This window comes from Platichthys flesus, chromosome 3 (genome assembly GCF_949316205.1).
Source record: "Platichthys flesus chromosome 3, fPlaFle2.1, whole genome shotgun sequence".
NCBI classification, from domain to species: domain Eukaryota; kingdom Metazoa; phylum Chordata; class Actinopteri; order Pleuronectiformes; family Pleuronectidae; genus Platichthys; species Platichthys flesus.
Genome location: NC_084947.1, coordinates 13,954,524 through 13,972,789, shown reverse-complemented (window position 1 = coordinate 13,972,789; position 18,266 = coordinate 13,954,524). Strand labels below are relative to the sequence as shown.

General features: G+C 43.1%; 1 protein-coding gene across 2 annotated transcripts; it reads left to right on the top strand.

The window, feature by feature from the left end:
• The first annotated feature begins 1,192 nt into the window (after nt 1-1,192).
• Nucleotides 1,193-18,223, top strand: LOC133946346 (junction-mediating and -regulatory protein-like). Of its 2 annotated transcripts, XM_062382103.1 has the most exons (11): nt 1,193-2,351; nt 7,453-7,626; nt 11,542-11,692; nt 12,293-12,462; nt 12,552-12,717; nt 13,151-13,189; nt 13,610-13,779; nt 14,496-14,579; nt 14,661-14,756; nt 14,843-15,359; nt 15,456-18,223. In XM_062382103.1, the coding sequence occupies exons 1-11, from the start codon at nt 1,551-1,553 to the stop codon at nt 15,761-15,763; spliced, it is 2,676 nt and encodes an 891-aa protein (XP_062238087.1). In that variant the 5' UTR covers nt 1,193-1,550; the 3' UTR covers nt 15,764-18,223. The 2 variants fall into 2 exon arrangements, with proteins under 2 accessions (XP_062238087.1, XP_062238088.1); XM_062382104.1 differs by lacking the exon at nt 13,151-13,189.
• The last annotated feature ends 43 nt before the right edge of the window (nt 18,224-18,266 follow it).

Here is an 18,266-nt window from a genome sequence, read left to right as displayed (position 1 = left end):
TTGTTTAAGAGTTTGAGAGGAGCACCGGGGGTCTACTCAGGAATGCAACCACATTGTGCCATGGGTCAGGGTCAGGGCTCATCGCAGCAGCTGCAATCGCTGTTGGAACCCAAAGGCTTTTCTCTTAGTGTCATCAGATGTGATGCACCCTCATGTCCTCTTTACAGTGTAGCTAAAGTCTTTAAACAAGGACAACTCAGCTGCTCTCTCCCACACCTTCTGTGACAACTAAGACTAAATTAATCTTTATATTTAAATCAAAGATTCGTACAGCATTTTTCCAAAGTTTACCACATTACTTTAGTAATTAGTGGAAGCAGTTAGTTTTAAATCCTTGGTTGTTTTAATGAATGAGAATGAATTTAAGAGTTTAAAAGCGCATTGCATTTTTTAATGCAAATTATATGCAATTTAAGGTGAATATAATTTCTATCAAATGATGAGTAATATCATTAATGTTCCACAAGCAAGTTATTGTTGGGATTGTGTTTCACTGACTGTTTAGTTTGTAATATTTCCTTTATGTATTTTATAGGGCTACTATTGTAATGATATCAGATTATGCATCTATTATAATCACAATTTTGTATTATACATTTATCTGATAGCCCTTGAATACAAAGTGGCTGTTTCTTCTCTCCTTTATGTCTGTACCATAAAACTATACAAATAGATTATGTGATTAATGAGTGCTTTAAGTGGTCTGTGCTATGCTGTACTGTGCTGGGGAGGAGAGGGGGTCAATTCAACCTTTTTTATTAGATAATCCTACACAATTATACATGAATAAATAGAAGTGTATTTTAAAAAGGAGGCACATTGTTATGTATTTATTTATTCTTTGTAAACACTGCTCTTGACACTGCAGCTGCAGACCATCGATCCATGACGTCAGCACGTCCTCACGTGCCCTGCTGAAGTTGATGTTGCTTTCAAGTACCCTCAGGACAAAGCGAGCTTGGCAAATCCTACGTTTTGAAAAACTTGGCAATTCCGATATTTCTCACAGTACATGAAGGCGACATCTTAACTTATGGCGAAAGATGAAGAAAAAAAGGTTGTTGTGTGAGTTTGTGAGACGATGTAAACATTAACATACTACTAACACGTTCCCATTGACCACAATACCGCTGGTGCGTGGACGGTGCTGCGTTCGAGACCCATCGACACTCTGTGATGATGATGATGAGGATGAGGAGGAGGAGGAGGAGGGTCTGGAGCTGACTGAGGGGGGACCGAGGATGAGCGCCACCGCCGCCAGCTGGTAAACAAATACATGTTGTGTGTCGGAGGAGACATGAGACATAGCGACATTAGGGGGTGAAGACAAGCAGGGTAAGTGAGGGCAGGTGGGGCAGAGATGGGAGACGACGGCGCACTGCTCCAAATTCATCCGCTTGAGCGAAGGAGGAGGAGGGCAGCGCTCCGGGCACAATATCCTCCGAGACGAACCATGGTTCGGTAACACACGCAGCTGCAAACACCGCCTCACTGCGCCGCATCCCAAACAAGCGGCTCGTACCGTCTCCGGTTCATCGCTTTAAGCAGACATGTCCTTCACGATGGAGGATAACTTGGAGTCGGGCTGGGTAGCCGTCCGCCCCAACGCGTTTGAGGAGAAGGAGAAGCATAAATTCGTCTTCATCGTGGCCTGGAACGAAGTGGAGGGTAAATTTGCGGTTACGTGTCACAACAGAACGGTGCAGAGGAGAAGCTTCGGCAGGGACCCGCTGCTGCTGGTGGAGGCGACTGGTCAAGATGGAGACAAAACAAAATGGCCCGAAAGTCCTGTCAGGGATAAAGGGTCCAGCAGGAGCCCGGCGGGTAGAGCAGCCGGAGGGGCTGCGGTAAAAGCCAAGTCTTCGATGGCGACTAAAGCAAGTCCTGTCAAAATCCAGACTGTGGTCAAATGTGCAGCATCTCCCGTCGGCCCCGATCCTGGGTCCCCTTCTCTGGACAGCCTGGACCTGGAGGAGCTGGACGCTCTGAGCCGGGAGGACTGCAGCTGGGCCGGGCTCTTCTCCTTCCAGGACCTCCGGGCCGTCCACCAGCAGCTGTGCTCGGTCAACTCGGACCTGGAGCCCTGCCTGCCGGTGTTTCCCGAGGAGCCGGTCGGGATGTGGACGGTGCTCTTCGGCCCAGCGGAGGTATCCGAGGCCGAAATGGATGAGCTGTGCTACAGGCTGCAGGTGTACCTGGGCTACGCCCTCGACACGTGTGGGTGGAGGATCCTCTCGCAGGTTCTGTTCACGGAAAACGACGACCCAGACGAGTACTACGAGAGCCTGAGCGAGCTGCGGCAGTCCGGGTACGAGGAGGCGCTCAGCCGTGCAACAAAACATCTGCAGGAGGTGAGAGTTTCACTGATCCTCCCACAGCACCTCCCTGAATACACCACCTGCCTATTTCACATCTGCACAACGCATCCACATGTAGCGGTACACAGCAGCATCCCAGCACAACCACTGGCTTCCTGATGTAGAGGCCACACCAGCTGGTCTCCTGGAATCTGTGTCAGACTATAAAGATGATGAGGAAATGTGATGCACCAGACATTAATCTGAGTAGGACGGCTGCATCCCATTAAGTGCAAAACAGTAGAGCACAGGTTAAGAGAGGCATGTGATATTGTATTGAGGTTCTCCATGAGTCACACAACCACACAACTTTAGTCAACTTGAGTACAAACTAAAGAAACACAAAGATTGTGTATTTTAATCATCACTTTTATTATGCTTCATCTTATTTGCGAAATGTATATAATCCAGCACACTCAGTCCGTGAATGGGACCTTTAACTTAGTTTTTAATTTAGGTGCAGTGTTTCAGAATGTAGTCAGCATTTTTTAAAGAATTATTTATTATTTTAATAGGATTTAAAGTTACACACAGTATTCAAATGATTATTGAATCACTTAGGATATCATTCAATGTTATTAATCAGGTTTTGTTTTTATTACAATCTATTAATACGACTCATATGGTTATGAATATGAGTTACATGTATTTAATTGAATCAATTAAGTCTTCAATTTATAAAATTTACTTTTTTTCACAATTCTGTGAAATGTGTATGTAAATAATATAATGGAACATAGTTGTGCTCTGTATTTATCTCTGATTGGACACAGTGAGTACAGACAGAGGCCTGCTCAACCCCATCAGCAGCAGCTAGTGATTGAAGAGCTGTTCCTAAGATAAACAGACACTGTATTGATACGCTCTGGCCCTCACATATTTTCCCACTTATCAATGACGGTAGATTAATGCATCCCTGACTCACACAGCCAGACAGCAGAGGAGCCCCTTTGAGAGAGCAGGGGAGAGGGAGTGTTAATGGACGATTTCTATTATTAGCATCACAGCATTACTCCTGGCAATGACGGTAAATGGTACATCAACATTACCCATGTTTACCCGTGTTTAGAAAATACATCTAGGACTGCACATGTAGGAAAGTTAAAAAAACAAACTATAGGAGTGCACTGGTCATGTCTCATGCGTTTATCTACAGTAAATTGGACGACTGCAACAGACTTTTAACAGGACTTCCTTAAAAAGACATTCATGCACCTACAACTCATTCAAAATTTAGAGGTATGAGTTCTGACCATAACCAAAAGAACAGGCCACATCGCCCCTGTTCTGAAATCTCTACACTGGTAAGTAAGGAGAGAAGGACTTAATGTATTAACACTGATTGTTTATATGATTTCAGGCCAGTGAGTTTCCCCTCTGCTGTGTTTATGGCAGTGAAAAGAAGCTGTGAGCAGCATAGAGGAATCATTGCAGTCATTCCACCCAGTCAGTCCCACACCCAGTGCCATTAGCACACACACACACACAGACACACCCACACCCACACACACACACACTGACAGACATATCCACACACACGCACACACACACACACACACACACACACACACACACATTTAAATAATTTATTTGAATCCACCAATCATATTCATACAAAAAGGATTCAAACATTTCTCAGGGTTTGAATACAGCTTAGTGACCCATGGGTACAAGAAACATCTCCTACGCCAAACAGCAAGACTACCTATAGCAGCTGATACAGAGCAGAACTTTGCTAGTTGTTTAGATCGTGTCTTACTAAGTCCTGCCAGTCATAGTCCACTGACCGAAAGCTTATGGACATGCCCCAGACTTCCAAATATCAATATTACCAGCTTACATGTATAGCCTAGGTCTCTCATTTTAGCAACAATGGGCTGGTATGTGGTCAACTTGTCAAGGAAGGCTATGTCCATATAGAGGTCATAGACACAGGCTACCTCAAGGACTACTACCTCCCTTCAACCTTGTCCAAGAAAACAACATCAGGGGTGTTAGGGATGTTACAGAACACATCATCAGAACTGTTAAACCAATCTGGCATTAGTCGAGAGTGTTTGTACATTGACACATTTGGGGGAATACTCCCTTAACAGTGCTTGAAATGAGGTCGACAATGTGGTCATGGCGTGCAATATAGAGTCCTTTCTACTTATTACAGCCATTAACAATATGAGCAATGGATTCTAAATGTTGGTTGGGATTAACAGTGAAGCAGAGGATGTCCTCTCCTACAGAGGCGTTCTTGTACATTGTATGAGAGACAGAGTGGTCAGCAAAGTCAAGGCACGCCACCTTTCCCTGCAGTCTCAGTCCAGTCCAGTGTAGTTTTGTTTCTGCCTGTTTAATGTTCAGGAGGGACTTTCTTGCTGTTTTTTTAAGTGTGTGTTGTGTCCCATTGTGGTAGACAGTAGCCTCCACATTGGCCGCTGGGTCTGTGACAACTGCATCAGATGCGTCTGGTGCAGTGGGTGAATTTCCTTTCACCCATTTCAGTCGAACTGCTGCTCTGTTGCACAGGTCATTGAGGTCCGGCCAGTCTGACCGACAACCGTAGCCTGCAGCTTGGGTATCCAGCTTGCCATTGCCTTTCCTCCTGAAGCCCAGGAAGTTCTCCTGGCCAGCATTTGCCAAAGGGACCTTTCTCCTCCTGAGGTCCAGTAGGAGGGAGGCTCTGGCTAGCTCTCGAACGGCAGCATCGTCATTATTTAGCATCCTGATGAGGTGTGTCAGCCTTGTAGTGGTGTAGGTCCACTCCACATTAGGGACACCGAGCCCCCCCTCTTTGTGTGAGAGGAAGAGTATATCCCGAGTGGAGTGAGTGTTCAGTCCCAGCCATCTCCTGACAGCTTCCACTGTTTTATTGTTCATGTCTAGTAGGACATTCTGTGGGATGTGGACATTCGCAAAGAGATGTTGTATCTCTTTGCATGTGTAGCACACACACACACACACTAGAAAAAAAGAAACAAAAACCAGACACAGGACAGAAACAAAAACAATAATACTGAATGACGTTGTGTTGAGGATGAAGGAGGAGCAACTGAGCACTGCTGCAGTGGCAGCAGCAGTGCTCTGTAATTCATTTAACACAGTCACAGTTTGTTGTTTCTTAAGAAAACTATCTCTCTCCCTATCTCTCTCTCCACCTATCCTATAGATAGATAGATCTATCTATCTATCTATCTATCTATCTATCTATCTATCTATCTATCTATCTATCTATCTCTATTTCTATCTCTATATCTCTCAAACACACACACTCACACACATCCTCCCACTCAATTTGCGGGCGGAGTTAATGGCTATTTCAGTGCTTCGACTCCAGCCCTACAGGATTGTTCAGTCTGGCAAAAATGTGTGTGCGTATCGATCGTATTCCCAGCAGCAGAAAGGACTCTGCTCATTGAGTGCACTCAGATACACTCCTATTATTTACTGTTACACAAAGCATCCCAATCGTCTGATAGAGAATTGCAGGCTTCCATTTAGTGCTGAGTTACACTAAAAGACGTTTTTAAGTTGGTTCACCTGACTTTTACTTAGTGATAGCTGTTACTCTGCAATACAGACACAAATCTGCAGAATACGTGACAGCTACTTGAAGCATGTTTATCAACTACACAGAATGAAAATACTTTACAGTTTTTCTCCATTGCTTTGGATCATTTCACAAAACAGAAATGACATTCTCAGAGCTCTAAGTGCAATTGGCAAAATAGCCCATATGGTTCAGCACAACTACATAGATCACCTTCAAAAGGTCATATCTCACCCAAAACAGTTAACTCAAGTTTCCAAACCAAATCATTTTCTCATATAAATAGTCAGTGCCCCCAAAATGAAAATTTCCTTCTCAATTGCTGTGGCTCATCTCTCAAAATAACATAGATGGTTCAGCAAATCTCCATAGCACACCTGCAAAAGGTCATATCTCTCCCAAAACAGACAACTCATCAGTCAAATCTAAATCCTTTTCTCATACAAATTGTCAGTGCCCCCAAAATGAAAAGTCCCTTCGGCATTGTTTAAACACTACAGGTCAAAATGTTTAGATGTTTTGTCAGTATGGCAGTGGACCATAGAAATATCCCTCATGTGCACATTTCAATCTTGGCTCAGTCCTTGAATGGTCACTGAATGGTTACAGTAGATGTTTTCTTTCCAGAATATTATGTGTATCAAACAGAAAAAAGATTTATTCAAGGTTTCACATAAAATATGTTTATTGAACTGCCATGGGAATTGTTACAGTAATTGCCATACATCGTGCTTACAGTAACAGAAAATGTGTACAGCACTATATACTGTCAAACAATAAGCACATCAAAACAAAAATTTGGTATAGTGAGATATGACCTTTTGAAGGTGATCTATGTAGTTGTGCTGAACCATATGGGCTATTTTGCCAATTGCACTTAGAGCTCTGAGAATGTCATTTCTGTTTCGTGAAATGAGCCAAAGCAATTGAGAAAAACTGTAAACTTACTGTGTGATTGGTGATCAGATGTGTGAAACTCAACCTTGATTACTAAAGTTCTAGTTGCACCTGAAAATTAAGCCGATGATCAAAGATATCCTTATTACAGTATATACCATGATGTTTTTCATCGTATTATGTGCCTGTACGATTTTGACAGTGGAGTGAACTTTTGTGCAGGTGATGATGTAAACAATGAAATTATGCCAACATGTTCTGCAGAGAACAACCACTTGACTGAGAAGCGACAGTCAGTTTTGACCAACAATATATATTCAATTGGTAATTGGGCTAACTGAAAGGCAATTGTACCTAACCGTTTGCAAAGGTGGGCTAAATCATTTGAAATTTATGCAAGCTGTTGGAAATTGTACTTGTCATTGCAAGGATGTGCTAATACAATTGCAATTTGATTAAAGGAATGAGATATTCCAATCAGTTGTGAACAAGTGCCCAGTGGTTTGGAGGTTTGCACGTGTTGTTTTTGAGTCATTTCTGTTTCGTGAAATGATCCAAAGCAATGGAGAAAAACTGTAATAAGGGAATGTAGAAATGTGCCTGAACTTGGTTCTAAAATAACCAATGTCTTTGAATGTATGTATTTGCGTGTTGCAGCTGCTGGAGAAGCACAGGACCATGGACAGCATGGTGGAGCTGTTGGAGCTCTATGAGAAAGAAGACCTGGCCTATGGAGGTCTACTGGATGCCTCCACAGAGCTGTACCAGTATCTGCTGCAGCCTTTCAGAGACATGAGGGAACTGGCGATGCTACGCAGACAGCAGATCAAGGTAACCCTCCGCAGCTGTTTGAGTGAATATGCACATTGCACATATGCAACAAATAATTTAAAAGTCTGCACCGCAAGAAACAGACACACACACTACATTTTTAATCCATTGATTCTTATGTCTGGGCCCAAATCCTGCAGCGACCCAGTAATTTGTTGGGATTTTACCAAGCCTCTTGATGCTCCTATGACAAGAACATAGTATACAAGACATTTAACTAGAGAAAGGACAAAGACCAATATGACCACGTTTTTTCCATGTGCCTTCGGGTAGTATGGCTCTAGATCTCTGATTCAGATGCTATTCTTAAATTGCATACGTAAGAAGCTGACCACTGTAAAGATTGGCCTTAGTTCAGAGATTAATTTCAGTATGTCTCTGAAGACACAGACATAAAATAAAATATGAAATACAATGTGTGCTCACTGAAAATTCTCTTAAACTAGGTTCCGCTCTTTTCGTGTGCATCACTGTTCATGTATGTGTATGTCTGACTGTGATGTGTCATGAAAAATGTGCTCATTTTATGCTCATTAAAGCAAAGAGAGGGGGTGAGATGTATCTAATTGCAAAGAGAAGACAGAGGCTGGTGAGTGGATAAACAGCGGAAAGGCTTTGTTCAATCACTGCACTGCTGATGGAACATTTATATTTAGCACCCTGACTCACACACAGAACATCAGTAATAAAAACACTTCAGTATCATATTACCACGCGACATCCGTCAACAATGAGCACATATGGCCTTTTCCAACCTCAGCTGTGAGCAGACATCCTGTCAGTTCTCTTTCCTTTGCCACAATATCTGAAGCACTTCTTGGAAGTGGCATGTGGATGTTGAGTTATGTGCTGTGAGCCGCATGGATCTCCTGTTCCCCGACATTTCGCAGAGACATGAATAAATTATATTGTGTGCAGTCCTATAGGTTTACAGCAGGCACAGGCTGATGCTGACACACTGGGATCAGCAGACGTGTAGCAGAATTGAAAGATGGAGAGTGAAATTAAAGACCTCTGGAGTTTAGGTGTGGCTGAATAAAGTCCGGAACCTTTTAGCGGAGGACTGAAAAGTAAGCGTGGAGGGATGTATCCCAATGAGCTGAGTGACATCTTTTTACAGAGGGGGGAAATAAATCCACTTTATTCATGTGCAATTTTACATCCTATTGACTAAGTATGAACTATGGAAATATAGAGCAACAAGGAAGATCACATCCTTAAAAGTTGTATATGGTATAATTGATAAAAAAGTTGAAGAAAAGTTTGTGTTGCCAATCAAATGACAGTGGAATCTGTAATCAGACGAATAAAAGCAGTATAATCCGGGTTGACTGTAATCCTACCTGCTCTTCAACCAACTACTGGTTGAGGCCAAAACACTTTTTGGATGTGATCTCTAGATTAAAGGGGACATATTATGCCCATTTTACCACAGTTGATATGGTTCCTTGGGGTCTTAATGAAATGTCTGTAACACATTTTGGTCAAAATACCACAAGGATCATTTAAAACTGCTCCCTCTTAACTCTGTCTAAAACTCCTCAGATTGACCTGTTTTAAGTGCCCCGCCTCCCTCACCCCCGGTGAACCTGGCTGCGAGAGCCCCAGCTCCCCAGCGCAGCCCCGCAGTGGGAGCAGTGGGAGCTTGAGCTGGCGCAGCATCCTTCCACACTGTTGAGTCAACGTTTAGAGGTGTCCCGGGGGTCCCTTGTTTATGCGGCCACTTAAATGTCTGACGGGTAGCAGCAGTCCTAGACTCCCTACCTGGGCATTGTGTGGCTATGACGTTTATTTCGGTTGTAATCCCATTCGACGCACTCTAGCGTATCGTTTCTGAAATAGAAGAACCACGACAAATCGCGGGAGTTGTTTTTGGGACGTAGACATGCCAGATACCCAAATTAACGTGTAGAAGCACTACAAAAGTGGAATTTTCATAATATGTCCCCTTTAAATGAAATCAGCAAGTACAAGAAGCCTTTGAATTAAAAATAAAAAATATTTGAAGCAAATTAAACCATTAAACCTCATTGATCAACATTGAAATATACCTTAATCATTTAACACAAAGTCGGCAGAGCACCCTAATGCAATGTGATTGCACTTCTAAAATGCCGTCACACTAAGGACTTTTGTCACATTATGCTACTAGTTTGAATCAGACTCCATGAGGTGTTGAGTAAACATCAAAGTTCAAAGTGGCTTGATAGTGTAGGTGGTAACTCTTTTGGTAGTGTGTCCCTCCTCTCACCAAAAATAATGGAGAATGTTATAGATTGTTAGTTTTGGCTGCGCTTTCTTTAAAATCACAATCTAAGTATTCCAAAGTTGCCACAGTTGACTCGCTGCTTCCACACTTGTAAGGTATGAAATGTGTTCAGGTATTTTGTGTGTAAACATGTTTGAGTAAATGATCCCTGAGAGGCTTTGTAAGAATAACATCCTGAAAAGGTCAGGTCCCACCGAGATTTGAACTCGGATCGCTGGATTCAGAGTCCAGAGTGCTAACCATTACACCATGGCACCATCTGTTTGGGTGGTAGTGGGAGAGTGTGTGAGCTCTTGTGGGTCTATTTATAGCAAGTAGTGTCTATATCACTTGTGTTATTCAAATTTCCTTTACTTTCAGTTTATGTGTCTCATTCTGTCACTTCTACAATTTGTCATTTATGTTTCTGAACTCAATTTCTCATTTCATAAACAAGTCAACAAAAAGACAATAGTGCAAATGAGAGAATTCGAAGTTCTTAAAAAGTTTTTTTAAGTTGGTATTTGAAATTTGAAGCCAGGCTGAAATTTGAGCCTGGCTCACTGGCTCAAGCATGCCGAGTACTAACTACAACACCGCAGAAAAATGTTTTTTAATCCAATAGCCAAACATTTGTTCAAATGTTTACAGTTAAAGTAAAGTTGAAGTGTCAAATGATGAATTAAAAAAACAAGTTGAATCAATAGGAGAGTGAGAGTTAAGGTTAATATCCTTTAAATGTTCTTTTCACCTTTTGCGTAGATTAAATGTTGATAACACACAAAACACATTGAGTTTTTTGAAGATGTTTGCATGTTGCTGGAGAGCAGCTTTAGCTACTAACTGAGTCGTAGCATCTTAATATCATAACCATCCTCTATTCTTATGCATTAACTATAGAGATTACCTTTATGTTTTCAAGTTAGATTTTAAATAGTTGGTTGATGCAACACTAACTTGAGTTGCATCACTGCATATGAATACAACAGTTCTTAAATTAAACATTGATAAGGGGGGGGGGGGGGTCTGAGGAGTGCGCACAGGACGAAGTTGCAGTGGAAAGTGATACTGGTGCACTGCTTGGTCGTGCAGCGTGAGCCCAGGTATAGAGAGGTAACCCAGGGTCACACAGAGATGCTGCGTAACTCTGTAACCCATAGTGCTCATTTTCCTTCTTGTGTTACACTGCTCTTGTTTTCCCCTCAGACATTTGGTCTTTTATATCCCAGATTTTTGTCATTAAACTCAGGAATTTGGGAATCGGCCTTGCTCTGTCTGTGATTGTTTTGTCTGTATGGGGATAAAAATAATACATTTGTAAAAAATAGGCTTTAAGTGTTTGTTTAAGTCTTTATAGATATAATTTTTTTCATATACAGGACAAATTAACAATAGTTTTAATCAATTCAATATTGATACAGTGTTGATATTTTTGTAAGTTGGTTGAAAATGGATTTGTTGTTAACCTTGTGACATCGATGCTGATATTTGAAAAAGATTGAATTCTGCTGAGTATGAAAAAACTTTGTTTGCAAAAGTGGATGAATGTGTGTTAGAATTCGTTCCTTATTTAATTCAGACAACATTTTCTCTGCAACATGTGAAGGTATAAGTCTTTTATCTAATCACTCCCTTACTGAGGACCGTCATTGTCTCTCTCTCGACAGATCTCCATCGACAATGACTACTTGGGCCTAAGGCGGATAGAAGCGCTAAAGAAGGAGGACTGTGACTGGCAGAAGAAAGCTCAGGAGGCAGTGCTTAACATCCAGGAGTTTACAGTCAAGTACTTTGAGATCACTGCCAGAGCACAGAAAGGTATGGTACACTGTCACTGTCGCTGCCAATGTCGAGTCAATAAAGCAGCAGAGGAATGACTTTGAATGATCACACACACACACACACACACACACACACAGAGAGAGCATACAGCGTTAGCATTGGCCTGCTATTGACCTGTGTTTGGATTTGAGCGCCAGGGCTAATGTGATTTGGTAGTAATGAGACAGCGCACACAGCCATGCTTTGACAGGGACCGGAGGAAACAAGGACATCCTATTGATCAAACAGCTCTGCCAGCACTTCCTCTCTGTGCAGGGTTCTCCACAGTAGGCCCCTGCTTATCCCAGTTTTTCTCCAATGCTGATTAGTCCATTGGTTATCTGAATCTCTCTAGATAAAAAATCTATTAAGTGAGGGGCTTCAAAAGCAGGATGTTGTAGTGTTCAAATGTGGCCAATAGATGTCTCTCTCTGCATAACTGTAATAAACCTTTACTCTGTGAGACTCAAGTCGTCACATTAATAGGAACTAAATCATAAGTGACATGTTGACTCCCTGACATGAGCATATGTGACATTTAATAGTGTGAAGTGCAACTCAGTTACCTCTACTTAGTTTTTGAGTTTGTGTGTTCAGGGGTGTTCGAGCGTATGAAAGTGGACCAGCGTAAGTTTGGCAAATCCTCGTGGACGGCAGCGGTGGAGCGCATGGAGAGACTGCGCTACTCTGCCGCCAAGGAAACCCTGCAGCTCCAGAGAGCCAGGGAGATCAGCCTGGAGCAGAGGAAACACTCCCTGAGAGACGAGGTGTGGTAGTGACACTCCACAGCATCCAAATCACATGCACTGACACAAACACACTCACAGACATTGTGTCCTTTGATCTGTCCTCTCAGATGCAGAGTCTGTGCAGCAGTGAGGATGCAATGGTCCTCTTGGACCACATGGAGACACAGTACTATGAGCTCCAGCTGCAACTGTATGACATCCAGGCAGATATACTACAGTGTGAAGAGCTGCTCCTCACCGCACAGCTCGACAGCATTCGCAGACAAATGTCAGGTACGAACTGATTCTGGCTGAGTTTACGAGCTGCTTTTGGATAAAAGTTCTCAGGATAAGCTGCTTGAGATGCATATTCAAATTTTCTAGACAATTGGTTCCATAACTAGAGGTCGGGACACCCTGGGGGGTCGCAAGACAACAAAGGGGTAGTCACGTAATAATTTCCAGAAATATTATTAAATTGGAAAACAATTAGCTGTATTTGTTAGAAAAGATCAACTTTTTTAGCCATGAAAATAAAAGAAACCCCATCAGCTTTCTGATTTTAGTAGCCCCCACGACACCTGAGGTGATTGACAGATAAGTGATAGCAACACTTGCAGCAAGTTCATATACAACACAGCTAACATTGTGACATATGCAAGTAGGTCGTTTTTTTTATTTGCAAAATACCTGAAATCAAACCTTTGTCTGCTCCAACCACATCCAGGGCTAACGGGGGTCATAAGTCTCAGGCAGGGGCAGAAAGGTTTGGAAATCTCTGTTCTTGAGAATCTTGAGAAGACACAAAACTGTACAAACTATTCTATATGGCTGGCTGTGCGTAAACCTGTTACAAGACTAATCCATTTATCCTTCTTTCTTTGGATACTTAATCTAGAATTCTAAAATCATAAAATGAAAAAAAATATTTGTTATTTGGCATTTGTTTATTAATCTGATACCAAAAAACAAATACCAATTTGTTGCTTGAATCAAAATAGGAAATGAAAAAAGCTGGTCACAGGTCAAACTTGATTTTGATACATAATTTGTCAGACGTGCGTGTCTTGAAACGAATGATACATGGATCAAGACTGTCTGGATTTTTACCACGGTGCCGTGTCACATGAAAGATCTGTAAATTTGTGTCGGCTAAATCTTTATTCTTGTGTCCATGTGCTTGCAGAGCGTCAGGAAGAAGTGGTGTACTATGACACCTTTGAATGTGCTGATGAAATTACAGAGGATGATACTGCAGAGAAGGAAGAGCTGCACAGACTTCAGGTCAGCACTCGACAGCTGGAGGCCAGAAGGGGGCGCATCACTGCCAAGCGCTCCTACCTGAAGAACAAGAGGGTGAGTATCCTTCACTCACACTTGTGTTCAATCCTAAAATTGAAACCTGGGTTCTACATATGGTAAATGCATAGTATTCAATACAGAGTATAGAACTAAAATACCACTCAGTAGAGCTCCTTCCTCCGCCGAGGCTCAACGGTCTCCTTTAATTAAAACAAGCCACTTTAATCAGCGACACATTGTTTGCAATTAGAGGTTTCTAGCCCTATTTTCTTTGTAATACACCGGCTACAAAAGCTTATACCCCTATGAAACCATTTAAATCCACAAGATCTAGAACAAACAAATGCATATGAAAACATAACCTCCTTGGCCGAGGTAATAAAGTGTGTTCATGCTGTAAAAGTGACACTTCAAACTTTGTCCTGTTGTATCAAGAAACAGCTAAAAATATGAACCTTTAATTTGAATATTCTCAAATGGGCTGCCTCTCTTTCTTCTTTGCTGTTGGTTGTATTGTCCACAAATAATAAGATAGTGTTTACTTAATCAATTCAATTGTTGTTGCACTGAAACTATTCTTGACAATATTGGATTGGGTTGTGAGATTACCCAAAAGGTAGACATGTAAAGTAAACTGCTTTTATCTTAAATGTCCACTAACTATCAAAACAGTCAATGTTGCATACAACAGAATTATAAAGGAAGCAGTTGTTTCATTGATGGACGTGTGTATGAAAATGGGTTTGTTCTTTCCACTCGTCTGTCTGCAGGAGATCTGTGTATCCAGCCACACTCAGAAACAGCAGAATCATCAAACTGTACACAAAGACTCTAAAGCTCACAAGGTCTTACAGGTAGATGTGTTTCTTATCTCTGTATCTGTGCGGTGTTATCAGTAACTCCCTCAGTCTCAAAGTCATTGAATTTGTTTCCAGCTGAAAAAGGAAGAAGAGGAAGATGAGGAGAGGAAGAATAGTAGAGTAAGTCAGGAGAGGCAGAGAACTCTGGACAGACTCCGCACTTTCAAACAGGTACGTGTTCTCTTATTTTCTGTAAGCGTCACTGAACGTTTCCACCTATTTTTTTTACTGAACCCTTATTTCTGCGTCTTCTCCAGCGGTACCCAGGTCAGGTGATTCTGAAGTCCACTCGACTACGTGTGGCCCACACCAGAAGAAGAGAGCGAGGAAGGACAGTGGAGCTGAGCAGCGTGAGGGAGGAGAGCGTCCAGCCGCAGGGCCAGCGGCTGTGTCTCAGCACCAGTGTGCAGACGGAACCCAGCTCCACGCTCACCACTCAGCCCGTCACAGCCCGCACGGCCTCCCTCCCTCCGCTGCCTGTGCCCGTTCCTGCAGAGTCCTCCTGCTCCCCCTGCTCGCTGTCCTCCCTGCTAGCCTCCCCTATCACCCCTCCACCTCCACCACCCCCTCCACCTCCCCCGCCAACAAGGGAGGGGCATTCGCCTTCAGAGAGCCCAGGCTGGCACGGGCCAAAGGCTGAGGGGAAGGGTGCAACAGAGGCGCTTTCTCTCTCCCCGCTCGGCCCGTTCATCCCTCGCTTCTTTGACAGCAGCCAACTGATGAATGCCCGTAAAAAGCTGAGGAAAACTCCAGAGTTTGACGCCAACAGAAGAGGTACAGGACCATGTAATAAAAGTCTCTCGGGAGCGTTTTAGATTATCTAGCTTCACTCGCCAATCACTGTATGTCTTCTCTTCCATCTGCTTGCAGTTAGCTCACCCATGGACGAGGTGCTGGCCTCCCTGAAGAGAGGAAGCTTCCACCTGAGGAAGGTTGACCAGCGATCTCTGCCCCCCTCCAAGGATGACGACGAGACAAACAGCATACTGGCTCAGATTCGTAAGGGTGTCCAACTGAGACGTGTCCCCCATAAAGAGAGAAAGGACAAGGGAGAGCTCCCGGCCTCCACCGACCCCCTGACCAGGAGCATTCATGAGGCGCTGCGCCGCATCAAGGAGGCCTCACCCGATTCTGACTCGGATGATGATGGGCTCGCCTACCCTGACTGGGAAAGCTAAAGGGCTTGAGGCTCAGGCACAACAAATAACACTCACACACAAACACAAATGCCTGCACCCTCTGACATTGCATGAACTGTACTTTACTGCATTGTAGAGAGCTGCGCTGTACTGCAAACCCACACACACACATACATCACTCACTCACTCACACAGCCCATGTACAGTTCCCTGTGACTATGCCAGGACCTGAGACAAACTGAATACCACTAAATGCTCCAAAGGACGATGGTCGACCTGTTGGTTTTTCACACTGCATTCACCTCCATGATAGACATGATCTGTGTGTTTTTTCCACTGTATGTCACTGTGTTTCATTCCTGTTATCAGACGCTAACAATGCCATGTTTTATTTTTTACTTTTGTCCTATGTTAGGTTGTTAAGCTCTGCACTGACCCTCTGTGGCCATTTTAACATTCAGAAACAGCACATTACACATTTTACATTGACACACTGTACTGACAGTTACTTGTAATACTGAAAACCTCATATCTTATCTTTACCAGTTGCCCCGAAGCATCAGAAATGAGAAACTGTGACAAAAAATGATATGTGTGTATGTTTGCCGATTTCAGGTCATTAGGGAAAACCTAAAAGAAGATTACACAGAAATTTAAACTGGTGTCAGGATTTACTGCCCAGATTGAAAACCATGGCACCATCAGGCATCACTTCTCCCCTGTTTTTGCTCATCCAGTGTATTATGACTGATCACACTGGGCTAAACAGCTGGTTTTTCCTTGTCACAAGACCCCTGCCTGTCTAATCTGACGCTGTGCAAATACTGTAAATCCTTTAGTCTGTCACACCAGATTCGTGACCATCCCCCACCCTTGGCTTCTTCCGGCCTCCGCCACCCCATACCCTCTCTGGGTGAGGGAGGATGTATAGATCCATCTGTTCGACCCGCTCTGTATGGCCAGGCTGGTGAAACATGGACATATGCAGAGTCACTTGTTTGTTTGTCACATCCGACAACATCTCTGACCTGCAGCGGGTCTCCTAGAGCAGGAGAGCTGAAAGAGAGTTTCTCCACCGAAGTGGAGGTCACGGTTACTGTCGGTAATTGTGTGGGCAGACTTGGTCGGTGGTTCCCAAACGTACGTGGGACAGTCATGGCTGAGCCGTGAGAGCGGTCACGCTGGTTTGAATGATGGATGGCATGTGGGAGGTTGGATTGTCTCGGAGCTGCAGGGTGCCACCGTGGGCTGTGTAGCAGGCGGTCGTGATTGATGCGGTCTCTCCTACCGTCTTATTTACTTTCTCTCCTCTTCTCTGTTGTATCTTCCCTAATTTCTTCCTCTGCACTCAGTGGGCAGAGCCGCACAGTGGGAGGTCTGTTACTCACAGGGCTTGAGGTGAAAACACGCTCACGCACACACACGCATTGGATTCGTGCACTAAACGCACAGCCAACGTGAGCAAAAGTGAGTGTGCAGCCTTTACTGATATTTTTAAAATGGTTTGATGATATATGATACACATTCTGAATCACTTTATCTGTACAGAAACAACATTTTTTGTTGTTTATTTTTAAACACTGGTGAAACATTATCTCTGTTGTAGTTGAGGAGGCTTAAAAGTACTGAACATGCAGATATAGACCGAAAAAAGAAGGGACAGTATGAGTGGACCAGTGAGATAGTCAGCGGCAAAGGAAAGGAGCACACGCATATTTTAACATGAAGCAAAAACATGTGTCATAAACTAAGCTCTGAGTCGGAGCAGCCTCAGCGGGTTCATTCTTCAACAGCTTGGATGCGCCTTTTTTCTTTCTCTCGTGCTTGTGTTGAGATGAATCATGAGGCTGGTCAGGGCAAGTCCGAGGCACTTTTAAATGTCTTATGTCACTGTCAGCACAAATGTTCTTTCATGGTAACCTCATCATTTACCGTAGCATGAGACAGAGATCTAACCCTGAACTTAAACCTAACCCAGAACACACCTGGCATGATGTCACCAGAACAGTTTCCCAAAAGATGTTGCTGCTCAAAACATTGGCCAACAATGTGCTGAAAACTTAAGGGAAACTGAGTTGAGAAAGTGACACCTCCGCCATGAGCTGACTATCACCTGGGTCACCTTATAAACACACTGTCTTCTGTTTTAAACAGACCTTTAGCTATTAATAACCTTCACAGAGCTTGTTTGTCGGCTAACTGTAATTTTTCATCGCTTTCTTTCTTTTTATTTTGCTTTATTCCAAAGTATTTCCAGCCAAATTTGTTTGCTTCTATACATTTCCTATGTGGTCCTGTTATCCTCAGGCTCTATATATATACAATGTATGACCCTCTGTGTGTATAAGCAGTCACTTGACAAGTGCAATATCAGTATAAAGAAATGAACAAAAAAGGGATGAAACAACCTAATGGGGGATAATGTGTTCAGATTACTTATTGCAGGTTGCGGTTGTTTTTACACAGATACTGTTCATTAAAGAAACCCTTCTGCCTTTAGTCCTATCACCTTCATTTATTCAGTTCTTTTTTTACAACGTCA

Excerpts from the sequence above, each read along its gene's own strand:
- LOC133946346 (XM_062382103.1), top strand. The coding sequence starts at position 1,551 with ATGTCCTTCACGATGGAGGATAACTTGGAGTCGGGCTGGGTAGCCGTC. Across the intron at positions 13,190-13,609 it reads TCTCAGGCAGGGGCAGAAAG|AGCGTCAGGAAGAAGTGGTG; the intron begins GTTTGGAAATCT and ends ATGTGCTTGCAG. Across the intron at positions 14,757-14,842 it reads GACTCCGCACTTTCAAACAG|CGGTACCCAGGTCAGGTGAT; the intron begins GTACGTGTTCTC and ends CGTCTTCTCCAG.